At 45.6% G+C, this 27,421-nt stretch overlaps 1 protein-coding gene and 1 long non-coding RNA gene across 2 annotated transcripts; one reads left to right on the forward strand and one right to left on the reverse strand.

The window, feature by feature from the left end:
* Positions 1-960: 960 nt before the first annotated feature.
* LOC124279509 lies at positions 961-5,914 on the reverse strand. Its single transcript, XM_046715339.1, has 3 exons — positions 5,203-5,914; positions 3,534-4,013; positions 961-2,643 (listed from the first exon to the last, which is right to left on the reverse strand). The coding sequence occupies exons 1-3, from the start codon at positions 5,453-5,455 to the stop codon at positions 1,181-1,183; spliced, it is 2,196 nt and encodes a 731-aa protein (XP_046571295.1). The 5' UTR covers positions 5,456-5,914; the 3' UTR covers positions 961-1,180.
* On the forward strand, positions 3,806-24,986 carry LOC124279510. The gene is made up of 3 exons (XR_006899392.1): positions 3,806-3,896; positions 4,009-4,086; positions 24,318-24,986. It is a non-coding gene; the product is annotated as an uncharacterized LOC124279510 (long non-coding RNA).
* Positions 24,987-27,421: the final 2,435 nt, after the last annotated feature.

Consider the following 27,421-nt stretch of genomic DNA (forward strand, 5'->3'; position numbering starts at 1 on the left):
ATCGAACCCGGGTCTTCGGCGTGACGAGCGAACGCTTTAACCACTAGGCTACCCCATCGCCCCTGTTTCTGTTTGAAGTGTCATATGCCATCGTGCATATGCTTTGTGAGAAGGATTTGTTGCGCTAAACCCTTTACGATAATATGACAGTCTTGTGACAGTATTAATGTGATTATTCTTGCCATATTTCCAATCAGTTAAACTGGTTTCAGGTTCAAACTACAAGTTACAAGATACGTGGAAAATATAAAACTTTTGCCAGTAAATGGCCATGTTTATTTCTTGAATAATACACGATATTTGTTATCGATGACTTGACTAAACTTTTGCAGTTCTTTGAGAAGAAGAATACTGTTTTCCTCGAAGCTGCTACAGCAGAATGTTATGTGCTGAATATATTGGATAAGTCAGCCCCCTTGGACAGCGAGCAGTACCACAAAAGTACCAGCGACACTTATATAGAGACAATGAAGGAAAGTGTTGATATGTATAGATAAGAGCGACAAAACCATCTCCATAACGATATGAAATCTATGCTAAAAATTAGGTCCGTCGGACGATACAGACACTATCATAAGCATGCACCGGTGAATTACTATCAAATAGCGGTTGCACTATGTGTGACCGTATCCTTCACACTGAATACACGCAAAGGAAAGTCAATTGTCTACCTGACAAAAGTAAAAGTCAATCTGAATGTTTATGCATAGACCTGAATATGAAACACGTGACGCTGTTTCATTGGTCTCCTTTGTTTCTACAGATGGTTTTACCATCCTAAAATTACATGTAAGTCGGTGGCAAAAATGTGAATGACAATTGATCTCAAAAAGACAAATGTAGAAGCAAGAAATTAAGTGGGGAAGCTAACCTATTTGGTGATTACTATGACGAGTGATCGAGTAATGAAATTGCTTCTTAAGCTCTGTATAACGTATGCACCGTTCGAAATTTTGAAAAGAGTGTACTGGACCGAACATATACCCGTCACCCAGTTGTGAAGTCATCAATAGCTTCGCTTGTCGTAGAAGACGACTGATATGAGGAAAGGGTAGTAAAGATTTACATTCATCACCTCTTAAGCAGGACGCATGCTTTCATTTTGAAGCAAGGAATGTATTTCACATCCTTTGCTTGTGGCCCATAGATATTCTGTCCATCCATCAATCAAGTTCTCTTGTTAAGTTTGCCAGTTTGGAAGAGTGTTTGTATACATGCAATCATGTAATTGTAAAGACAGTTTCAAAAATAAAGTTTTCCAGTTGGGAAGGAAGGGCGGCTTTTTCCGTTCCTCACCAGCAGATAGCTGTTGATTCACCAAACCTGAGTTACCCACAGAACCATTACCAGTGACCATGCCCTCATCGCCATGACCTGCAGATGATGATTCAGACTCACTGTCGTCAATTGAAAGACATGGACCAAGGTTCATCCGAGTTTTTCCCAAATCAAATTTTTCTTGGATTGGTCCATTGTCTCCCCGGGTGTGGTTACTATGGTGATCTATGGCGGTGTCATCTGGGGCTGCTGCTCTGGTTCCATCTGAACCATTGAACTCCAGTCGATCCCCACCCCTGAGGTGTTCCTTCTCGAGGACTTCCTGTGCAAGTCTGTCATGGACACTTGCATTTTCAGAATATTGACTCCAAGAATAGCAGTCGGCGAATTTAGGTTCCGAGGTACCATTTTCCCTACAATCTCCCTTTTCCTTAATTTCCACATTTGTGGGAAGTATATCATCGAAGTTGGGAATGTTTGTACACTGTCGCGACAATTGTCTTCCCCGAGTGGGCACTAGTGCCTGGTCTCCATGTTCAGTGTCCTCACGGTTTGGTGCGCGGAGGTAGGAGACAGTCTCGCCAAGAGAAGGGCTTCTTGTTCCGTTGGATCTTCCATGTGACAGTTGTTTCCGTGTTGGTCTGCCATTTATGTCGTCAGGAGGAAGATAAATTTCCCTTTGATCGTGATTAGCAGAGTATAGTTTTGGTCTTGCCCCTGTACCAGAATCGCCTGGTAATACCTTAGGGATGGGTGGAGGTTTTGCGCCATCATCAATATTACCTGGTATTTCTGACATACCATTGGTGGCAATTCTTTTGTCATCTTCCCCATTATACTCTTCTGTCTTTTGTCCATACAGAGCCATCACTCCTTCTTCTAAGCGAACAGCTGTAGCTAAATCATCTTCAATTACCCTGTTTTCTGATGTCTTGTCATGAACAGTCTTCTTGGCCGGGTTGGTGATAGCCTCGCTTGGATTAGCTGTTGGTGCATTGAATTTCATTTGGCTAACGTTAGAGGGGATGCCAAACCCATCATGATATCCTGCATGCGTGACATCAGAAGGGATAACACCTGGGTCATCAGGAACATCGTCACACCGATCAGCAACCTTCCCAAGCATTCTCTCGCAGGTTCTGTTCAATGTCCTGGTTGACGTGTCATGCAGTTCATTGTCCTGCTCCTTTACCTGACAAACCAGACCGATGTGCTGTTTGATGTCCTCCAGTACATCCTTTCTCCCCATCTTATGGAGAGCTTCCATGAGGACACGGAATGTACTCTTCTCGGGATATTTTTGTGAGAAAAGCTGAATAACACTTTCGGTGTTAACAAAGGTTGTTAGGTCTTCAAGGTTAAACCCTACAAAAAAAACAAAACAAAAACAACCGTGTAATTTGGTAAGCAAACATTAAGAGTGAGTAAATTGAGGTTTTACGACGCTTCACACATTGTGCCCGTGAGGAATCGAACCCGGGCCTTCGGCGTTACGTGCGAACTCTTTAATCACTGGGCTACCACACCGCCCCGCCAACATTAAGAAACCCTGTATCACCTTCGACTAACGCTTAATCTCTGAATATATATGATTTTGATATTGACAAATGAACCCATTTAAATTGAAAAGGGGCCCCTGTGAGATGGGAGTTCCTGAACCTGAGGAAAGCTAGACTTGCTTCATTTAGGGCTTTAGTGTTGCAGAGGGGCTTGGGCAGTAGGGGCAATAATGGAGTTCAGGACTGAGACAGACTATGTATCACCTGTGATTATTCTTTTAAAAAACATCTATTCCTGAAAATTCCTGGAAAAGTATATTGTATCTTTGAGTTCACAACTGAGTTGTGAACATTGTTAGCTCAGTTACAAGTTTCAGAATAGTAAATTGTCTTGCAGAATTGCACGAAAATGATGCTTTGCCTCAAACCAAATTCTGCCTCCTCGCCCGGAATACAAACTGTTCCGTTCCTTTTTACTAATGAGGCATACCCAAGAAACTGCACACAATATGTACTTTTCGCCAAAAACGTCATGTAGTGGTATTTCCTGTCCCCGAACTTGACTTGTTGAAAATGCTTAATATTGAATTGAATGAATTCAATTTGAGTTGAGCATGTAACAATGTACTTCTCCCCCTTCCTTCCCCCCTCCTACCACTCGTATACCTACAATTCAAGGGACAGGGAAGTGACCTATCCTATGATATACTAGTCTTTCAGAAGTGGGGAGCTATATCAATTAATCGAGCTATTTACCTAATTCACCAGCTAGTTCCTCGTAGTTTCCCGTCCTGGTTTTAGAATCTAGATGTCGGTATACGCTCATGGCCAATTTAGCTGGAGCCTGTCTCAAAGGCGTGTCTAGTGTATATGTCCGTTGACTATTGTCAGAACTGTCACATTCCAAACATATGTCATCTTTACGTTTTAGGATCTGCCCACTAGGAACTGGTCCGTTTTGTTCCAAGTTCCGTCCACAGGTTGATGCACCAGTCTGCCTTGGTTGATAGGCCCTGACGGGAAGTCCAGTTGGATTATTGTCCGCAGAGCTCCCTGAAGACAAATCATCTGAATCTCTTTGCCTGCGGGGACATCGCAAGGCTGTTGAAGATGCAGATGGTGAGGCTGAATCAGCATCCGTTAGACTTCTTCTGCTTCTGTGTCTGTTGTGTGATGGAGTGTGTCGCTTTCCTTTGCTGAGTTTTTGATTTTCTGATTCTATCCTTTTCAGTTCATCTGAAACGAAGTGGGTGACATACCAGCATTAATAATGGATGGCCAAACTAATGGAGCACTCTGTAGCGTTCAGGTAACGGCCAGGGGCGGTGGGGTAGCATAATGGTTAAAGCGTTCGCTCGTCACGCTGAAACCCGGGTTCGATTCCCCACATGGGTACAATGTATGAAACCCATTTTTAGTGTTCCCCGCCGTGATATCGCTGGAATATTGCTAACAGCGGCGTAAAACCACTCATCACTCACTCACTCACTCACTCCCTCAGGCAATGACCTGTTAGAGATGGAATGTAACAACTGAACAACTTCATACTACAAACATGCGTACTGTACGTATAGTCCGGGTTCGAATCCCAACATCACTACACAACATATGAGACTGATTTCAAAGTTACTTCTCAGGTGAGCGCAAACTCCGTACAATGGACAATAGAATCTCAGTAGGGATAAGTGATTGGTGTAAACAAAAACGCTATTACAGTACTGTAGCCAATCCATTTTCTTGTGTATATCTTGCTTAGAAGGTGCGAATTCATTGGGTTCTCCTCTTCATTATCCAGTATGAAATTAGGGGCGGGTTCGCTCGTCACGCTGGTGGCCCCCGGGCTCGATTGCCTACATGGGTACAATGTGTGAAACCATTTCTGATGTCCCTCGCAGTGATATTGCTGGAATATTGCTAAAAGCAGCGTAAAACCAAACTCACTCACTCACTCAATATGAATGAGATGCCTCCTGTATCATGGTGTCTGGTATTAGGAATGGATAAACATGGATCCTAATACACCGATACAGTGTGTACTTGCTCAATACACTATTTCGTTTAGGTAGGGTAATTCCTTTCTTTGTGAGCTTCTGTCAACAAGCATGACAACTATTATTCGGCATTATGCAACAAATCCGTAATTCACGCGGTCACTGAATATATATGTCGGTCAGTCAGCGGCAAAGCATTTCAAACGTGGCTTCTTTGACAGAATTACATTTTATGTTAAATCGTCTGGACCAGACAATCCAATGGTCAACATCATGAGCATCGTTCTACGCCATTGGGATACGATGACATGTGTCAACCAAGTCGGGCGAGTCTGACCACCCGATCCCGCTAGTCTCCTCTTTATACGACAAGCATGGGTTACTGAAGACCAATTCTAACCCGGACCTTCACAAGTCCACTGATGTCGAAATACCTTTGAAAAGGGAGGCCAGCGATTCTTTCCCGCATTTCTCTAGAGCTTCAGTAAAATGGATCCACCATTTGTCGTGCAGTGTAAGTTTCTCCAGGAGTGTTTCACACTGTCGCTGTCTGGTTTTCGTTGTTAAAATTATATCCTGGAAATAAACAAAGAAAAAAAGGAGCAAATACAAAAGACTCTGAAAAGAACAATGTAGAAAGAGGAGTTGTGAATTTAAAGATATAACGATAAAATACTGTGTCGTCATGTTATTTCAGAAGATCCGAACATACGCTCGCAGACTGACGATGGTAGACATTAGTTTTGAGAGGGTAGTGATTCGCGAGATATATATGGCAAACGTACGTAAGCCAAACGATCACTTTCAGAACAGACGAGGTAAATTCTAATTTATTACAAAAGGGTACCGTGGTCGCCAGAGAGTTGTGAGAATATTCCGGAAAAAAACCTAATCATGGCATAAATGGAGTTGTCCGACATTCCCTAGGGGCAGAGGGTCTGTGATTTTATGATGCGCTGAAAATCATAAACACCCCACCCCCACCCCCAATGTGCTTATCGTAGACGATGGACGAAGTTAAAAGAAACCCTAAATGTTGAAGATCAACGTGTCCAATGTTCACAGTCAACGGCAGGAATACAGGATCCAGGGCCCCGTTCCTCAAAGCGATCGTAGCGCTACGACAGTCGTAAGTCTATGTTAAAGTATGGGAGTTACGATCATCTTAAAGCTACGATCGTTTTAGGAACGGGGCCCAGATTCACAAAAGCGTTGAAGCGCTACGACATTCGTAACGTAACAGAACGCTTTGGTGGATCGCAAGACCCCATACTCCTACCGTTGACATTACGAACGCTTCGCTGGATCAGGCCCACGATCGACTGATCCCAAATCGAGGATTACAATGACAATTTAACTTCTGCAGACTCTTCAACTTATCGCCACCTGTCAGTCAAACAAATGACCTGACTAATGAGGAACGTCAAATTATTCAATCTGCTGGCAGCTGACCACCACTTTGTCCGACATCAGCGGTCTGGCGGACTCTTCAGAAATAAATCAACATTTTGACAGTTGGTTTTGACAGCTATGTTGTCGGAACTTTTGAGAGTTATCTCCCTTACTTTTGGGGGCGTTGTTAACTCTCCACTGGTGATCCGTTAAATTGGTTTAGGGGTCAAACGATTAGAAATATTTCTTTATCTCCATGTTCGACTGGCCACATGGTCCTGACGCCCTTACAAATCGTTATGATGCCAACATTACGTCAGTGGTTACACAACATCTACTCTGGTGTGATCGTCGCTGGTCGTAGTAGCATGGTAAGGATACCAACGTCAGTGTCAAGAAGAACTTGTCAAAGCGCTACACGATGAGTGTTGCGGATGGGGAAATGGGGTGCTGGGGAACACATTCTACCCCGTGTCTCCAGGGGTAATCAAGTAATACCATGTGTATAAGAAGCATATACTTACCGTGAATGGCTTTCCACAGGATAAAGAGCTTTCGTTAGCTGTGGCGGGCGACGGCAAGACCGGGGTCTGTTACTACTATTAGAAAGAACCGGTTTTCGTAAAAACTACAACCTTTTTCTGGCCACCGTAGTAGCGTCATCTACGGTGCATTGGTAAATTTTGGAACCTGTTCCGAAAAATACTCATTTTATCAAATTGCATCAACGATTTAAAATTCAGGGATAGCGCTTATATGGTGGCGCAGATCGTTGATGACGAACGGTGATGAGAACGTAAATATACTTCGTGGGGTTCCACCCCGGATAAACTTTCGCAAAGGCCTCGCGAAGGCGCCGTACCGATAAAGAACTTTTACGTGATTCCATAAACCGCTACCGTTTTCACCACCAGAAAGAGTTTGGGCGTCCAGCGGGTTAGGACCTTTTCGGCAAAGGCCTCGCCACAGCTTACGAGCGGGCGGTCGGAAGTTATAAACTCAGCGCTGCCATTCACCACAAGAAGTTGGGATCGCGAGGCACCTCTAAACCGCTAAGGGCATGACGATCGACCGGTTTACTTCATATAGAATAACATGCATACGCGGTACGTCATCAATTATTCTCCTGCAAAACTTCGCCACATCCTCGGCGTACGAGTTAGAAATCGTCACCGGCGCGATATTAAAACATCATCAATTTTGGCGGGATGGGTATTAACCGACTCTCCGCCTCAAAGCGTTTTGAAGGCTGGGGCATACGAAGATGCTGCTGGGCTATCAAATACCGAACTTATCACTTTACCCGCGTGAACCGACTCATGGTGCGATTTGATAAAATGCCGCGTTTCTGTATCGATGAGCCGGTGACTTCGTGATTGGTATTCGCCGACACTTACCACGCCCGGTAACTCAATTCGTTCGATGATCGGAACAGGATTTTATCTCCTCAACATCGCGATGTCGAATAAAACCTAACGCCAGATACCAGTATTAAATCTCTCGGCTTCATAGAAGCGAAAACGCGTTGAACCAGCAGAGTACCCGCACCCTGATAGTGTTTGGCTAGCCGGTTGAACAAATACTTCCATGAACTCGTCGGTCAGCTTGCAGCTCTATTTGGCCCGTCAAATGGATGAATTTCATATAGTTAGAATCTCTCACCGGCTACCTGGGCAGTCTTTCGCGGTCAAGATTTCCAGGCGTATAAACTATTTCATTCCACTACGGTTGAAAGTATGCTGCCTCGCATAGTGGGTAAGTGGTAGGTCCGCACTGTTGAGCAGCCAATACCGGAGCATATTCCAGCACCAGAACATATTCATGGCGTGACGCAAATCAAGATCTACCCTGTTTTCCGATGCTTTGACCTCTCCGGTACTTTCTGGCCTTGTTTAACTGAAAGCATCTACATTCAGCTCGCTCCGATACCCGGGCTGTGATAAACCAGCTCGACGGTTTCAAAGTGACGTAATGCGTTCCGGTACTTCCATCATAAATAAATTGTTTGCATCATCAATGAAACTATCCAGCGTTTGGTATTCATGGGCATTCGGACGATAACTTGTTTTATCGATCGATCGCCTCCATCGCCTTTATCGCTTCAGGTCCATCCGTTCGTTTATACTTCAAAGGAATAGGATGTGCGTTCGGGGCTTCCATGAATCTAAATCGATTGTTGTTTCACCACATACCTCTTAACCACCCTCCAGCCTTCCGGATTTCACCATTGTTTCCATTCTTCAGTATGTGAAGACGCATCTTAGGCCTCAAACCCTATGTACTCTCGGCTATGGGCGTATACAGCACTCGTCCTTCATCTTGCACGTAGGACCTTTTTACATTACCGTACTGTGTATGGCATGGCCCTTAGGGTAGTCAGCTTCGGTAATCATACAAATCGAGGTGTTCCACGTCAACGTATTACGCGTCCTCGGGTTCGAAATCTCCAATAAAAAGCAGGAACTGTGGTCAGTGTACAGAACTTCACACCTGTCGCTGTAATTGTTTCTTGTAGCTCGTTGTAGTAAAAGTCGTACATCAGTGTTTGCGAGATCAAAATGGGAAGGATAAACTCATCCCCAATGCAAACAGCCGCTGAATTCATATGTGGCTTTTCTTCATGTAGCCGCAACTAGATCATCGGTGAATATCTTGCTACGGGTTGAATGCCGATCATTATCAGTCTACCTCGAGCTTGTTCCCCTATCTCGACCGAACCAGCTTCACGAATCACGCCAGTCGAACCTCAGGTTCTCCATACGGTCTTACCAAACTTTGCGAAGTTGTCTATGAGCTTGTAGAGATTTTTCTCAAAGTCACTGGTTAGCAAGCTTTCGGAGGTCTGTGTTCATTCCGATGTAAGGAAGGCTCCATCCAGGGGCTCTGGGTGAACACCGAGCACCCTGTGTATTTTAGTCAGCCTCATACCCAACGACAGGTACAGCTGTAGGTTGCGATAGTGAACGATGTAATTTGGTCTTATTCATTAAGTTGGGAACCTTGAGTTTTTCAACGTTCATCACACGCCCACCTAACAAGTTATGTTGGTACTCAGACATCCAGTCTGGGTTAACCTCATACGTTCGGGGCCAGGGGTAGCTGTTGTGTGATGTGTAATGCCTTGGGTATTCCAAGTCAACCTCGAGGATATAACCTTTATTCGAGATCTGGTGCGATGCTCATAACATCGACCTCCTGTGACGCCATTCGAACGGACCCCTGTGGGTAGATACTGGCTCATGGCCCAGCCATACAGGTTGTTAGGCGTCGAGGGTAGAGAATGTGATTGGTTGGCTTGCTGGGTCGTAGCCCTTAACGTATTATTGATTATTTGCTTTCGCGTGTATCGCTTGGTTGCCATGGAGATCCCACCTCGCAAAGCCTTTCTCAATGAATAGGTGCATGTCATAATCTGTAAAGCAATTCCAACTTAACTCCGGTCTTTTTAAGCAAGGCATCCTACGACAGACCTGGGCTGGGTAATACCATTACGAGGGTCCGAGGTTTATACTGCTTGAAACACGTCCGCCTAAACGTCTCAAACACGTCGGCTAACAGCAGTACATCTGTCCTCAAGTACAGGTCATGATAATCCCCAGGTTCTTACAACCCAGTTTATTCCATACATTAATAGCATGTGAGTAATCATCTTGGGGATATTTCCGAGTCTGTCAGATTGCTGTAAAATTCTCTGATGGGGGTAGTCTGGTCTCAGCGAACTTGGGCCAACTATCCATGTACTCATAAGGGTACACACCCTTCCTCATAAGCAGGGGTCTAGTCTCGTGTCTGTGTATCGGTCGGTGATAGGAAGGTATCGTTGGCCTTGACCAGACTGTCTAATGAAGACAATAGAAATTGTACTGAATCTATGAACCTAAGGCCGTTTAAGCTGGAGGAGATGTATCTCTCCATGTTGTTGGGGATGCACGTTATATTACCATCGATTTTCGCGATTGCCTGCATGATTAAGTGAGAGAGTCGTACCCTCTCAAGTTGTGAAAGACAACGGGGATGTTTTATTGTCTTAGGGTTGATTCTAAGCTTGAGGTTACACGTTGCTGTGAGCCGCGCCTCTATACTTACCGGTTACGTGGCAGTGATCTCTCACCGAATCACCATTCAGTGGTGAGTCACACACGTGACAGTTAGTGCTACAGGCGTGAGGCTAGCCTGTCGGCTCGGGTCATACGCATGGGAGCGACTCTATACAGTGCATTCCTAATAATTTTTTCTTCCTCCTGCAAACACTTTAGAAACCTTTCAGCCGCGTCAGGGGCCCTATACACTACGGGAGCTTTCGTTTCCCATCACAACGGACGACAATGTATCCAAACCCACAGGCTTCATGCTCCTGTTTTGTTGAACTTTTGAGTGTACCAATGGTGGGGTACCCCAACAGCCTCAACTGGTTTAACCAAGGCTTCAAAGTCGGCGTATATGATATAAGGCACAGACATTTGGTTCTTGTAGTTTACCGAATTTTAGGATATTGTCACCTTCTTTTAGGCATGTCGACTCGTATTGCCGTCTGCTTACACCTTGGCAATCCTCCCGGTGGGATTCTAATAAATCAGCTCGTGTGAAGCCATGTAGGCAATCCCGTTCGCAGAAGTGGGTCTTTTCTCTGTGTGCCGATTGGTCATACAACAGCCTGCTAAAGTGTTTTATCCAAGCGTAGTGGTACTTGTCACTTACCCTCGCTGGATCATGAATATATTGATAACGAGGGTTTCCCCAGGGTTTCCCCAACGGGCTGACCCTGTGCACTATTGTTGTGTTACCTTCGTGCCCAAAGACATTTATAGCTAGATTATTCTGTTTTCTATTTTAGTTATCTGGGATATGGGGGTGGGTTCATCTATACCATCCCAGTTGAGGCCATCGTCTTGGGGATAACTAGAAGGCCTGTTCGAATTAGTGCCAGCTGGAAACAAGGCTGACCTGATAGCTAACCTCAAGCAATCGTCTCCTCTATTCCTGACGTTGACTATGGCATGTTTTTTTCCTATAGTAGGGAGGCAAGTCTAGGTATGACCCGCCTCTGAACGGCACGTAGTTAGCTATGTCTAGATAGACATTATCGATTTTATCTACAGTCCACCCAGACCCCAAGTGTGTGTAGCGTTCTAGGTATTCATTATCTGCTGAAAACTAGTATCGATTGATGTGTCAATGGTCTCTATATGGGTCACGACCTCTTGTTTTACCCGGAAGTAAGGCTGAACGTACTCGAAGTGATTCTGGTGGGGTTCCCCCCCCTACCTGCTTATCGAGTGACATTTTAACTGTGATTTGAAATTTGATACTTCCTAGACTGGTTAGTTCCTGGTTGACCTTATCAGCTATCAGAGGTTTGATATCCTGCGATATCTATGTTCCTATCAATATGCATACGCCAGCCTCTCAAATAGTTGCCTACAGCACGCTCAGTGCGCACGAACTGTAGGTCGACAGCTCTATTCTGCCGTAACAGTTCTACAAGCTGTGGTTTCCTCATACGGGAATATCCCCTAACCCCAAATCACGTGCCTGAACTTTCAATTGTTTTACAGTGGGAGGTTTTGATACGGGGGCATGTGATAACAATGCGATTAACCCGGCTCTCCCCAGGTTTGAATAACCCGTGAATCCAAGCTGTTTTGCTTGAGCTTTTAATTGTTTTACCGTAGGAGGGGCTTCTAAACCTAGTAATTTCAACAATGCTGGCTTCCGCATTCGAGAATACCCGATCACACCCCTCTGCCTGGCGACCCGCTTAAGTTCACCAACAGTGGTCATAGTTGCGTACACACCTAAGAGAACCAATGTCTAATTGGCCCACCGTAAGGTAAAAAATCAAGATACACCTTATCGATTATTCCCTCAACCCACCCGGAATATGCGCGCGTGTTTTGTATTACTTGCAACGAGTATATCTATATCCCCATGCACATCTACTCGCCCACCATCAAAGTAATTCCAAGTGTGCCCAGCCCATGGCACATCAAACCCTACTTTTACAATGATTGTAAACGAGCACCCCTTATATAGTTCCCTAATAATCATGGGTTTGAGGACACTAATATCTATACTTTTCCCCACATCCATCTGCCAGCTGCTCAGGCAACCTTCCCTGGGCTCAGTTTCCACAAACATAGCTATACGTATGTGTGTGTATAATCTCTAATTTGGCCACTGTAGCCTTACACTGTTATCTTGAGAAATCGCCTACGTTCTTTTATGTAGGTCTTTTTATTCTCGTAGATGAGGTGATGTCTGACTACGTTCGCCCCGTGAGCTTTACATAGACAGTAGTGCCCTTTAACCCCTATACGCACACAGAACACACATAGTTAGGGCTTCCCCCATGGAAACAACAGTACCCTGAGTCCTGCATTTCCTACCACAGGCCTCGGTCTTCCCCATAAGTATGTATTCGCATCGGTATGGAGCAGGTCTCATGTTTAGCATACTTATATGGGTATTTAGTCTAATTGTTTGCTTAACCAATGCAGTCGCTGCTATACCCAGGCAGCTATGAAGCCCAGTTCACGGTCCATTTGCCTTGGATGGTGTGTGTAGTACTGAGCGAGTGTGGGTTTATTGAGTGGTTGCAACCGTTTACCAGTTAATAGATGAAGTAGTATTCTTTCACAAGCGTCGTCAACATCGTGGAATGTTTGAACGGCATGGTTTTCACGCCTGAGTTGTTCGTTAATGTAATCGATCCTCTGGAGGCGTTTTTTAGCGTACTCGGATTGGGCAGCCTGTAATTTCTCAATAGCGAGATTATGGCGCTTTCTTTCTTCCTGTATTTCAGCCGCGTGTGACTCTCGTAGTTTCGAGAAGAGGAAATTACTCCCGGAAAATGCCAGGGCATTCACTAACGCCCCACCGACCATCATAGCTATCGTGGCCATCTTTACTTCATAATATTTTCAGGTAGTATCCCTTGTTTTACTAGGATGTCTTTTGTGGCCATCGCCATACCAAGGTTCATTATGAGCATACCCATATCCTGCAGGTTGAAATCTAGCTTGATAGTTGGTTGTTTAAGCACCATTTTGGTCAACCGAGCGTACCCTACGGCTAGACTGGCGACCACTGTGGCGTGGTATGCGTCGTTGACGAACGTTTTCCCCTCAGACATTATGTATATGATATAAAATATTAAATTATAACATGATATGCGGGTCGACCTCTAATTGGGGTGAGGGTCTCCCTCCCCGGGATTCCTGTGTGGGTTTCCCTTCCTGTGTCGTGTATATAACCACGAGATAGCCACGGCAGCAGTTGCGCATACAACTAACAAGAATCGCTCCGGGTGAGTCACCCTGATAATTTTATGTTGGTTACACCACCGTTTTTTACCGGCAGCTACTCTCTTAGGATTCTTCTGCCTGGTTACTGTAGGGGGTTGGGGTTCCCCCAACTTTGGGGTCTCCTCCAGTTGTTGGGGTTTCCCCAACGTGGGAGGGTTCACCTCCCTGGGGGTTTCCTCCAGTTGTTGGGGTGGGGTTTCCTCCTGTGCATCCATCTATACTATTATTATTATTTTTCCTCTCAAATTGGCAATGCTTTGCCGTAATAATCGCCGCCGTCACCGGGGCTAACAACATACCATATTTGTGGTACAGCTCGCAGCTAATAGAGCTCAAGGCGTGCTCGATAAAAGGGTCTTTCTCGAGGTCTTCCCACAGGTAAAATCGGCGTTCCTGGGGAATGGGAAGGAAGTATGCCGCAATACCAGTGTATATCTGGGTCATAGCCGATCCTATTGTCTTTGTCATCTCTGCTCCGAGCCGGGACTCGTATCTAGCGTACAGCTTATCGATTTCTTCGGCTGACATTTTGTGAATTTTATCTACGCGGTGTACTCCCCAAAGTAATGTTTGGCTGCCGCCAACAGCCAACGCCACCAGTTTCTCTCGCTTGTCATCGTCCACCGGCACCAAAAGTTGTTCAAGCAATTCCTCACACTCCATCTTATAATATAACAAGTAAGATTTAGTTTTAACTATATAATACCCGATGCAGGCAAAACACAGGGAAATAAAGGTTAAGTTGCACACGACGAACACTTCAAATACCATAGCTATAACTAAATGCTAAGCTTTTGCTAAGCTTTGCTAAGCTAAAACACCCTATATGCTACTGGTTGGTCGGTCTTGAGCACGAGCTTAGCATGTTTAGTTTCAGCGAGCTGTTTCTTCACCCGTTCCCGTTCTAATTTGCTCATCACATCGTTCTCTCTCAAACACTCCTCGAACGAATCCCTGTCCTTGCAGTGAAATAAGGCCACCCATCGCGTCTGCTCCCTGAGGTCTTTCAACAGCGAGTTGAACTTCTGCGTTAGTACCCAGACGCTGTGATTTGCGTGCGGCCGGAGAGGCCAGATGCGATAGCATCTCTCTTTTTGTTATCTCGCGATTAAAGCTGCAGTCGTCCAGTATGAACAGTGTAGACTCCCCTTTAAATTTCTCGTGAAGGCTTTCAGCCAGTCCTGCTTTGAAAGTGTTCGAGATTAGGCTTTGTATGCGTCCGGGTCCGTCATCACCAAAGGTCTTTCCGTTATGCGTTTTATTCATGCTCAGAGTAGGGCGCATGATAGCGATGTTATCAAACCCACATCCCTGTAGTACCCTCCAACATATCCAACACGAAAGCGGTCTTCCCACAGCCCGTCTGCCCTTTACTATGGGCAGTGTGGAGTGTAGCAGTGGGGTAGCAATAGCTTGCTGGCAGGCAGTGATGGCTTGCCGGCAGGCAAATCAGTAGATGGCCTGCACGAATCTCCCATTGTCTATATTAAGTTCTTGGCGTCCATAATAGCATTACAGATATAATTTCAACTTACCAGCGGGTTGAGCCTTCTTGGTAATCTGGATAGTAATCCCCTACGCTGCCATTGTCTATCGACGGCCGCTACCGTGTAGTTTATCGTCATCCGTGGATCGCATGTCCAACCATAGGGCGTACTTGGTGGTCAGGTATTCACCCGATCTTCCGCGGAGGATAGGTCCAGGTCTTTGAGTTACATTATGGGAGTTTGCTTTCGGTAGCTTTTTATCTCATCCACTGCTGGTATGGCCTCATACCATGACTGAACAGCTGGTTGGGGCGCCCTCGATGGTCACTTCCACCTTTTCAATCTCGGGGTTGAAAAACTTCACCGCTGTCCCTCGGGCGGCTCGTAATCCTCCACTGGGACTGACCAGGATGCCTTTCATCGATCGGCGACACGTTCAGGTTGATATTCCACACAGTGTATGGCTCTTATCTCGCACGACTGATCTATGCCTCAGTATGCGATCATTTACAGGATAGCCATCTTCCCAGAGTACTGGCTTCGAACCTGCCTGGCCAGCTCTGGGCTGAAGTGACCATGTCGAACTCAGAGATGTTGTCTATGGCGTAACTGGCCTCATCACCGTTCAGGGTACGCACTACTTTGCTGTAGTCGTTAAGCGTTAGCTCATTATTCAAGCCTATCACCCAGCGGCCCTGGTAAAAGCGGTAGCGTGTCCCGTGAAACAGCTTCGAAGTCGAAGCGGCATGCAGAACCGGTTCCGATGCGGCAGGCGATGATGGCCTTTTCACCGTCCATTGATCTTGTCTAGCCAGCTGTTCTGGCGTGAAGGCATACCCTATCGCAGCGACGAGATTCGATTTGCTGATACCCTGGTACACGTCATTGACCGTTCTCCCTCGCTTTTCCAGAGGTCCCGTAGCAGTGAAACCGTCGGCTGTAAAACCGATGCTCAACACCTCGTTACCACTGATCTTGATGGTGGTTTTCTTGATGATGGCCCGACCTACGTTCCGCACTAGCTTCCGGCGTTTAATGCGTCGTTGGTGGAGGTCAGCGTGAGATTGAGCGCCAGTCGAACCGTGCCTGGTACAATGAGGTCATTCTCACCAAAGGTTTGGGAATCTAACCAGCAGCGTTTGATTCTGGTCTATCTTGCTGGGATTGTTGGTGATGGTCACCGACTGGCGCTTACCGGCTCTGGCGCCTAGAGGCTCTCTTGATCTTCTGAAAGGATCTAGTTTTCTACCCGTACATTGTTATATAAATGAAATATATTTTAATACTAAATAATGGCAGAGTACATACCTATGGATGATATATGAGTGCCCAGGCATTCGAGGATGACACCTCATTCACTACCCCTTAAGTACTGAACTTATACAGCCTGCTTAGTCGACGATTATTACAACGCAGTTGAAAATAGAGAACAACATCAAGCCGTTAGGGAGGGACTATTCCAAGTTTACCGTTGATAAGAAGGAGACGCTGCGATTGAAGGCTCACCCGGGGGTCGATATCATAAAAAAAGACGGGAAGCCGTATGCTTTGTCAACACTCACCAGTCGCCATGGGGGTCAGCTGATCCGTGATGAACTAGGCTTCATAGATTACGGCGGCGCGCGGCCAAAGCTTCCCCCGAAGGCCGTCCAAGATCTGCAAGCAGCCAGGGCCAATACTGGGGATGCTAAAGAAACGTCAGACAGTATCGAGAAAATATTGACCCGCGATACCATGACAAACCCTTGCGGGTCTCGAATTTCCCCTGGGGAACTCGCGAGGCCTAGGCGAAAGCAACAGAGCATGTAATGCAGCGGGAGAACAAGTGAACAACATGGGGAAACTTAATGAAATCGATGAGGCACATCGGCTGCTGAGAAAATAAAACTCACGAGGCGGATGGTGATATGAAGCGTCATTATCGAGGGAGAATAAAAACTTGGAAAGGCGAGGCGGACTTCGGTTGGAATCCGCTTCCTCTAAGCGGGAAGCGCTCCGATCACAGATCAGTAAGTCACGGGGAAACCATCGATCGAGTCCTAAATGAAGACACCACGCTAGCTGACAGGATTCGGATACTGTTCCGGGAGCAAGGCATCACCATCGCCAGCATTCTGACTGCATTGGGTTTCATCATATCAACCCTGGTGGTGTCACTGAGTGGGGGGCCCACACCCCCAAGTGGCGGCACACCACCAAGTGGTGGGGATGTTAAAGACTGGATTAAAAAACCTCGGGGAGGCCCTGGCTAAACTGGCTGGTAAGGCTGCCGAAGCCCTGCCCGGCATCCTGGGTAGCATCGTCTCGTGGTTGTTGGGAGCTCTGGCTAAAACTGCCACGTGGCTTAGTCAAAACCTGTGGGCAGCCATCGTCGCCGTGGTGGGTCTGGTGTATGCGTGGCGGCTAAGAAATTTTTAACCAAATAAGCCCCAAAGCTACCCCACCAACCACCAGGGCTGTTTTACGATCGATGTGCTGCTGATTGGACGCGGAACGTGTTCAGGCTGTGGGGCCACCCACAGGGGGTGTTAGTTGAACCCTAGGCTCCGAGGTGTGGCCACTATACCCGTTTCACGTAGGTGGGTGGTGGGGCGTGGGGGCCGTTGACATCGAGGTTGGCCCAACTTTTGGTCCGCCCGTGGCTACAACTATTTAGTTGTTGTAGCCCACTACTTTTACCCTCAGTTGCATATCACTCCGGAGCCATGTACAGCCCGACGTCGAACCGCGTGGTCGACTTCGACCTGGCATATTCCAACACGTCTTGGTAGCGTTTGATGGCACTCAGGAGATCAACTGGAGCATTGATAGCATCCTCAGCGTTGGCAACGAACTGTTTCTGAGCGTCGTAAAGCAGTCCCCTTACCGATAATACTGGAACGCGTTTGCGTCTGCGCAACAACACCGCCCTGCGTACGTTGAATCGAGTCGTTTAAAGCGTTCAGTGCCGGCCGCGAGTAAACCCTTCGGCGTGTCCAACATAAACTTTTCCAGTCATCCGCTGCCCCTCCTGATCAAACCTCCAGACTCTGTACTCCTTGTTGGCATTGAAAGCCATGTAGCGGTCATCCCACTCGTTGGTTGTGAAGAGATAATACGACTGTATCCCCAATCTTTCACCAGCAGTTTGCTGGCTTCCACAAAGGGCATTTGGTGAACGATGGGGATACCCACTCCGTGGTTCAGGCCCGGCAAACGCCAATCCGTCTTCGGGTTTAGTTGGTCGTTGCAAATACGTTCGTAGGCCGCCCTATCGTACTTGTTGTTTAATGGAGTTCCATGCATTGTCCTGTGGGGGCCGGGGCTGATTTCTTAAGGATCACGCCTGACCTGGTAGTACCGTGGAACTTGAACACGAAGACTGACTCAAGCGGTCCCGCCCGAGTGTCGGTCAATGTCACACCACACCCGTTGTGGCACCACCGCGGAAGTTGAGTTGATTCTGCCAGAACTGCATCGGGTTGTTGAACCAAGCATGAACTACCTTAGCGTTAGTCACGAAAATTTATACAGGCTGAACACATCTAAAAGCTGGGCGTTGAAATACATCCATCAGCAACGCGATCTTCATGGGTGAAATCTATGTCAGTTTAGAATTAAAACACACCAGGGGAGTAAGACACTCCTTGCGAGGATGCTCCTCCTTGGGAATACATTTTAAAACTATTATATAATGAGCATATATACTCTAACATGTACATAACACTTCCAGGAATAATGGCGGCTGAGGCAGTTCAGCTGGCCTACGCACGCGATCGATAATACGATCCGGTCAACTCGAAATTAAGCACTCTGCGATATCACCTACCTACCGCCAATGGACTAACATCAGCGCCAGCAACAATGGCTGTTCGTCGAGTGGAACTCGCCAGCCAGATAACTGGCGGCTACTACGAAGCGTGTGCACAAGCTAAGTGATGAGGTCTTCAAACCCCTGGGAGCCGAACTCAAGATGAAGAGCGACTCAAAGCGGCACAGTGGTGTTAATCAACAACGGAAGAAACTCCTTGAGGCTCGGCCGGCCATTGGCGAGGACACTTTCGGTATGTCACCTGGCGAGATAAAACCAACAACAACCGTCACAGAGCGCGAAGTTACCGACCTAATTACCCGTGCGAGGCTGTACATTCATCTAGGTCAGGTGAGCACAGCGATTACAACATTCAAGGGGTCACCCTTCCACTATACTGAGGGCAGTGCCGGTGAAACTGGAGAATACAAGCGGCGGTAGGAGCGAGTCGTTTCACAGCGGCAGTATAAGAGGTTGACTCAGGGCAACATACCTGAGCTGATAATATCGGTGTTAGATATAAATCATAATCCCGTGAATATAGGATACCTCTCAGCTTAGCGCTTCACATAAAATGACCGAAGCGCACAAGGGCCGGGGTGAAAAAATGCGTCAATGTGGGGATCTCCGACCTCGAGGACACCGCAGCCCGGTTTCGGCGGCTCGGAGTAGATGGTAAATTTAGGCCTTGCAACTGAAAAACAACATTTACAAAAGCGTTGAAGTCCCTCCGGTGGAGCCCTAGGTGATATAGTAGATACCTCAAGGCGGTAGTCAACACTAAAGTACACCCTAGTCACCACCCGGTAATGATAATTGGATAATATACCCATCGTTCGAGGGCAAACTGTTCGACTTAGGCGATGTTGAGAGCACTACCGTCGCCCGAAACAAGCCATATACGCCTCGTCTTCACCGAAGATGACAAGTGGGTGTTGTTACCAGATAAAGACGACTGGTTTCTCAATATTAGGCTCGGCTCCCCTATGTGTTCACGGATAACAAAGACAACCACCTAAACAAAGTCGTTAACAAGCGGAACCCTGCTCCGTGAAACTACGTCCCGACTCAGAGGCGTAAGCGTAGTCATCAACCCAGTCGCCAGTATGGCAGCCACATGCTATCGAGTAAAGCGGGCATGCAAAAGCGTGACATTGCAGTTGGTGTCTGAATTTGAAGGCGTGGTCAGGATACTAGAGAGTCTACCGGCGAACTCAACACTGATCATCAAAGTCTACCCAGGGGAACCATCGGGGAATGATGTCGAGATCGTGAAGGGGATCAAACTTGGGTGGGTGAAACGACACCAGTATCACGTTGCACAGTTTACGTGCGGGTGGGTGTCGGCTCCAACACCAGTCTGCAGGGTGTCACCGTGATCGTGGAAAACACTATATCACTAACCAAGATCTTCCTACCTGACAACATACACTTCATGGGGGTGAAGTTAACCCCTGAACTATTATCAGAAAACCAGTTGGAAATTATATCGTAATAGTATTATAGCAATGACCAGTCATCGTCCCAACACTACGCTTAACGACCTAGGGGACACGGAGGGATTCGATGAGCCTGGTGAGGAAGACACCTCGTACGTCCTACACTTGAAAGACAATGTGTATAGGCGGGCAGCAATAGCCGATCATCTACCCAAACCCACACTCAGGGACCTAGAGGAGTTCGATCCGCCTGGTAAGAAAGGTAGCTTATACGTCCTACAATCAATAGGTGATGGGTACGTGCGGAGGCTCCTGCCAGACGACTTTATGAGAAGTCTGCACAACCACTTTATAGAGTCCAAATGTTTGCTCAACATAACCCTCACCACACCTTACGTCTCTTTTCGTGATGATTTTAGTGATATCACTGAAATTAAGAACAGCGGTATCTCGTTCGGGGGGTTTCAACCCGACGGTCTTATAAATATTAGAATTTCCCCAATCCCAAATCACCCTGGTTATATGTTAGATGCACCCGAGTATGCACAGTTATCATTTAAGGGACACTCTCACCTACGACCTCCTACGTTGATGTCCCCAGGCTCCACATTAATCGTAATACTCTTTTTAAAAAGCACCCATGGGACTGACTCATGGGACCTTGTATCTGGGATGGAAATAAGCATATCTGATACCGAATATAAAGACCGCTATTGTAGTATCGTTATACGACGGGACTCGGGGCCTGGTAAGGGGTTTCTGACCCCCTTAACAAGCAACAGGATGTTTAGGGTAAGTCGCCAAAGATTACCTATTCGCCTTTCCCCTATTCACCTACCCGAGAACGTTGGCCTTGTAAAATTCCAGTACGTTGAGCAACTATTAACTGATACCCAATTAAAAAATATTTCCCCAGATATATTATAGGCACACAGGATGGGGCTGTACCCAGTCGTAGAGGAAGTAGCGAAGACCCTGGAAACCGTAAACGGGTTCCGCTTGAGGCAGTTATGTGATGTAAAACGTCAACTAGAGCAAGACCGCGACACGCGGAAAGCACTATGTAAAAAGTACCATAGAGCTTTCAATATCGTGGACGGGGCTGACGCTGCCCTTATGGCAACCAGCATGGGGCTGGGAGCGGCAGGTGTTGGGTTGTTAGCTACCATCGTGGCTGCACCTATAGTACTAGGTATTGAAATAACAGCTGGGGTGGCAGGGGTGTTAGGGTTGGTGCTTAAGTTGGCATCACGTAGACTGCATCGTAAGGCATTGAAACACGGACGAGATCAGGGGTTCTGGCTGAAGCAAAGCTGAACACAGTAAGTGAGCGTATTTCCACTGCACTCACTGACAGTAAGATCTCAGAGGAGGAGTTTAGTTCAATCCTCTCTGAACTCACAAAATATAACGAAATGAAACAAGAGATTCGATCCAAGTCTCGTAAGTCTGCTATCAGCGAGGATGATAAAAAAAAGTACATAGAACAAGGGGTGAAAAAAGCCCGGCAAGCCTTTATTACAAACACCAAGGAGATCATAGGCGATTCACATTAAACTGTTTCATCGAAGTAAACATGGCATAGTGCCATAGCGGCACGTTAGACGCAGCCCATGCAATCCCAGGATACCAACACACTCCAGCCATGCCCCCGGCGCGGCTAGGAGGTGCGTTCGCATCCCCCAACTTTTGTAGTAGGGGTAATGGTAGCAAGAGCTAAGGGTCCGACCAAAGCCTTACTTGTGAAATAAGGCTTTGCAGAGGCTTTGGTTGAAAGTGGTCCAGAACCGCTATCGGCCCAAACTTTTTCATAGTAGGGGAAATGGTAGCAAGAGCTAAGGGCCCGACAAAAGCCTTATTTGGTAAATAAGGCTTTGCAGAGGCTTTTGTTGAAAGTGATCCAGAACCCCCATTGTATATACTACTAGGGCTGCCAATTTAATTGTATACCAATTTAAGAGGGTGACCCAATAGTAGCATGCATATGTTCAGTTATTTTAGTTGAAGCTTGAGCGAACAAAATATTGCCAAATATGTGAACGACAAAATATTCCGGTGAGATTTCCGTTCTGTGTTTTCTAAATACGCAGTTCAACCTGATAATAATGCAACGCTATAATGACAGGTTGAACGGTAAGTGTCCAAAATATGCGCCCATCCTTAACCCCGTGGCAGGTAGAATTTGTGAGGGGTCCCGTAGTTTTATATTAGTCCATCATACGTGGCCCACTCGTGTTATTCCGGGACAAGCCGAATAACGAGTTTACGGTGACGAAAGATAGGTCCTTCTTATATACTTATTATATGTGTATGATCCGTGATTCGCCCACGCGCGGAGTGATACTTAATGTCAAACTAACTTGAGTGCGGAAGTATCGAGAGGCATGAAAATATGTATTTGTTTCATTAAGCAACAGATTAATGCAAGATAAATAGAGGATACTAAACGACCTTCCGTGTAATACCATTTTTATTAAACGAGTTAAAGATTTGGTATCAAACGAGCGAAAGCGAAACCTACAGCTTATTGTGACAAATACATCATCTCGTTTATATATATATATATATATATATATATATATATATAACGTCATACTTCGAACTCGTTGTTTCTCTGCTCCCAAGAACATCTTATCGTTCAATACAAAACATCCAAATGCACTAGTATGACGTTCTATATTTATTATATATAGAGGATACTTAACGACCTTCCGTGCAATACCATTTTTATTAAACGAGTTAATGATTTAGTATCAAACGAGCGAAAGCGCGTTTGATGCTAAATCTTTCACGAGTTTAATAAAATGGTATTTCACGGCTGTGAAACTCGCCCGTGGAAGATACTGCAGTGTAATGATTTTACAGCAATATTACACTAGTGTAATACCGCTAGACGTATGACGTCATAACGGTTACAGTTATGACGTCACAATGCTAATACCTCTGTCACAATGGTATTAGACCTTGCTTGATTCGTAGAAAGCTGAGAGTCATCACACTGTTGGCAGTTTCTATCAATTTATGTTGGAGAGTGATAAACAGAATAGTAACCCGCTTCCGTGAAATACCATTTTTATTAAACTCGCTTTCGCTCGTTTGATACTAAATCATTAACTCGTTTAATGAAAATGGTATTACACGGAAGGTCGTTAAAATATCCTCTATATATAAAAAAATATAGAACGACTCACCAACTTCTAGAATACCGATCAAACAACTGTGTTAATTGCTGCATAGTTTAATTGACAAAACTCAATCTTGCACTTACAGGTTTACAGTGCCAAACGGGTTATGAGGCAATAATTCCTTATGTACAAAATGTGGCATTACAACTATGTTGAAGTGTTATAGTATCTGGGCGGTGGGGTAGCCTAGTGGTAAAGCGTTCGCTCGTCACGCCGAAGATCGGGTTCGATTCCTCACATGAGTACAATGTGTGAAGCTCATTCCTGGGTGTGATATTGCTGGAATATTGGTAAAGCGCGGCGTACAACCAAACTCACTCACTGACTGTTCTAGCAGTTATAGTAGTAAAGGTTGAAAGTACACCGAATTGTTTTATGTGTTTCTCATTCCCAACCTCAGTAAAGTAGTAAAGGTTGAAAGTACACCGAATTGTTTTATGTGTTTCTCATTCCCAACCTCAACCGGCAAGTTATGGAAGGTTGTTTTGACATTTTAAAAGTTAGATCATTTGGTAATAATCTTTCAAACAGTTTATGATGTAGATCAAGTCACTTAAAACATTGCTTAAAAACAATTGTAGATGAATAAATGTGAAGTTGACTGCTGTTCTTGTTTACGAGCGTGAATGTAAGAGTGGAGTGTGGTTAGATTTTAGTCACATCGTCAGTATTTCAGTCGTACCACGACTAATACAGACATACAAGAGGATTTTGTTATTTATTATTATATTATATTTTCACAGAGGCAAGGGGACAATGGAGATTAAAAGTATCCATCGTGTCACTATGAGGCGGGGGATATCGGTGGCCTTAAGGGAGCTACGGTGAAATTGGTTAATTCCTTCCATTCAGTAGAAATGAATATCTCAGTACTTTAAGCATTAACTACAGTATAGTTTTCATGTTTATTGACTCGTGAAATTATATCTGATGCATTTACTTTACCTTGCAGAACACTTGCGGCCTGAATTTGATAGTGAGTGAGACGTCATTCGCAATCGGACAACGCATAGGAATACCCATGCACTCGATGCAGATTGAGGTAGGTTCTACAGGCGAGATATTAGGAGACCAGGGCTCAAACGAGCTCCATACAGTGTTCGCAGTCCAGAGCTTGCAGGAACTTGTGTGCCGCGCTGCGGTGAATTGATCTGAAATTTGCTTTTATAGGCAAAACCATGGAAAAGTATGACGAGTGAAAATATTTAGTTTCTCGCTCGGTTGTGAAAGTATCTGGTAACTGATAATATATCATAGCATCCATATAAATGCAGCCACTACCACAATCATTTCATCTGACACGATGTTTAGTTAAGTTCTAATAATTTAGTACCATTAAGTACCATAAGGTTAAATTTTTGTTTGTTGTTTAACACCGCACACAGCACTATTCCGGCTGTATGGGGGCGGTCTATAAACAATAAAAGCCTTTAAAAAGGCAACGTTGGAGGCACCTGGGTAAATTAAGAAATTAGTGAGAAGGACGTGAGATGATTTGGGGTGAAGCTGATTTAAAGAGCACCGCGATGACCATAGCTCAAGACGTACAACCAAGCGTATCAATGACCCAAATCACTAGACCTACAACCAAGAATGTCAGTCATCAACCACTAGACGTACAACCAAGTGCATCAGTCACCAAAACCACTCACCAAACCAGACGACGGACGTACAACCAAGAGTATCAATCACCAAACTAGACGTACAACCAAGCGTATCAATCACCAAACTAGACGTACAACCAAGCGTATCAATCAGCCAGCAAACTAGACGTACAACCAAGCGTATCAATCACCAAACCACAAGACGTACAAACCAAAATGCGTATCAGTCACCAAACCACTAGACGTACAACCAAGCGTATCAATCACCAAACCACTAGGACGTACCAAACCTAGACGCGTGCATCAATCACCAAACCACAAGACGTTACAATCAAGCGTATCAATCACCAAACAACTGGACGTACAACCAACCGTATCAATCACTCAAACCACTAGACGCAATAAAACCAAGCTGTATCAGTCAACTAAACCACTGGACGTACAACCAAGAATATCAATCACCAAACCACTGGACGTACAACCAAGTGCATCAGTCACCAAACCACTAGACGTACAACCAAGAGTATCAATCACCAAACTAGACGTACAACCAAGCGTATCAATCACCAAACTAGACGTACAAACTGCTGTATCAATCACCAAACTAGACGTACAACCAAAGCGGTATCAATCACCAAACTAGGGACGTACAACCAAGAGTATCAATCACCAAACTATGACGTACAACTGTCAGGCATCAGTCCACCAATGCACTACTCAGACGCAATAAACCAAGCGTATCGTGCTAACCAAACCACTGGACGTACAACCAAGAATATCAATCAATTTCAAACCACTGGACGTACAACCAAGCGTATCAAGTCAATAAACCACTGGACGTACAACCAAGCGTATCAACTCACCAAGCTAGACGTACAAACTGCTGCGTATCCAATCCACTTAAAACCACTAGACGTACAACCAAGCGCATCAATCAATTTCAAACCACTAGATCGCACAACTGGCTTATCAATCACGCGTCCAGCAAGACGTACAACAACAAAGCGTATCCAATCAATTAAACCATTAAGGACGTACAACCAATATGGTATCGAATCAATTAAACCACAAGACGTACAAACCCAAGAAGTATCAGTCACCAAATGTCACTAGACGTACAACCAAGCGTAATCCAATCAATTTTAAGCCACTGGACATTGCAACGTGGACGTATCAATCCGCTGACCATCGGAGCTCGGTACGGTAGGTATCGATCCGCCAGGCCACTGGACGTACAACCAAGAGCGTAATCAACTCTTGACCACCAGGACGGTACAGCCTCAGCGTATCGATCACCAAGACCATAGGATTGCAATAGTATCAGTCCCTTAGACCACTGGACGTACAGCCAAAGTATCGATCACTTAGGCCACTGGACGTACAGTAGCCAGGCGTATCAATCACTTCAACCACAAGACGTACAACCAAGCGTATCAGCCACCAAACCACTGGACCAGTCGATCCGCACAACGCAAGACATTACCTGACCAAGCGTATCAGTCCGCAAACCACTAGACATTACAATACAAGCTGCATCAATCACCAAACCACAAGACGTACAACCAGAGCGTATCAATCCACCAAACAACTGGACGTACAACCAACTGCGTATCAATCCGCAACAAACCACCACAGACGCACAATAGCGGCTTAAGCAATGCCAGAACAACTGGACTGTAAAGTATCAATCGCAAGACCGCTGGACATTGCAACTGCTGCATCAGTCACCAAACCACTGGACGTACAACCAAGCGTATCAATCACCAGAACAACTTGGACGTACAAACTGCTGCATCAATCACTCAAACCACCAAGACGTACAACCGCTGCGTATTAATCACCTGCACAACTGGACGTACAAACTGCTGCATCAATCAATTAAAACCACTGGACGGTACAACCAACCGTATCAATCGCAGGCTGCGCAGGACGTACAGCCAAGGGTACAATCCGCCAGGCTAGACGTACAACCAAGAGTATCTCCATCTGCGGCTGTACCATCGAAAACCACCAGATGTATCAGATGTATGCGCGCAGGCGAGCACGCCATAACTGGAAACAAAATACCGACATTATTTTGCAAATAGAGGCTTACCAGTACATGAAGGAAGGGAGAAGACATATTTCCGTTTGAAACGATACTGTTTTAGAGCGGTACGCACATCAGGCTCTACAAGTTTTGACTAAATGTGCATGTATTATTTTTAAATTTAATCATTTCATAAAATGTATGAAAGTTCGACCGTAGTGGGAACGTGGTGGGCACGGCGGCTACCACAGTAACGACAAGGCCAACTCTCAGCCATGGAATGGATTGGTTATACCATCCTGGACGTTTGTTTATTGAAATTCAGTTATAAACTTCATGTGCGAGGTGCCAACTGTGAATTTGCAATGCTCTGCCGTTAGGGGTTGAACCTTAGTCTCAAGAGTCTCCAAACCCCGGACCCTG

This window comes from Haliotis rubra, unplaced genomic scaffold, assembly GCF_003918875.1.
Source record: "Haliotis rubra isolate DU_JTF1 unplaced genomic scaffold, ASM391887v1 Scf2505, whole genome shotgun sequence".
Lineage (NCBI taxonomy): Eukaryota > Metazoa > Mollusca > Gastropoda > Lepetellida > Haliotidae > Haliotis > Haliotis rubra.

What these genes read in the sequence shown, in the direction of transcription:
- LOC124279509 (XM_046715339.1), bottom strand. Translation starts at nt 5,455, where the DNA reads ATGACGACACAGTATTTTATCGTTATATCTTTAAATTCACAACTCCTC. An exon ending in GCTGGCCTCCCTTTTCAAAG is followed by an intron (nt 4,014 to 5,202) that starts GTATTTCGACAT and finishes ACTTCGTTTCAG; the next exon opens with ATGAACTGAAAAGGATAGAA. An exon ending in GGAACTAGCTGGTGAATTAG is followed by an intron (nt 2,644 to 3,533) that starts GTAAATAGCTCG and finishes TTTTTTTTGTAG; the next exon opens with GGTTTAACCTTGAAGACCTA.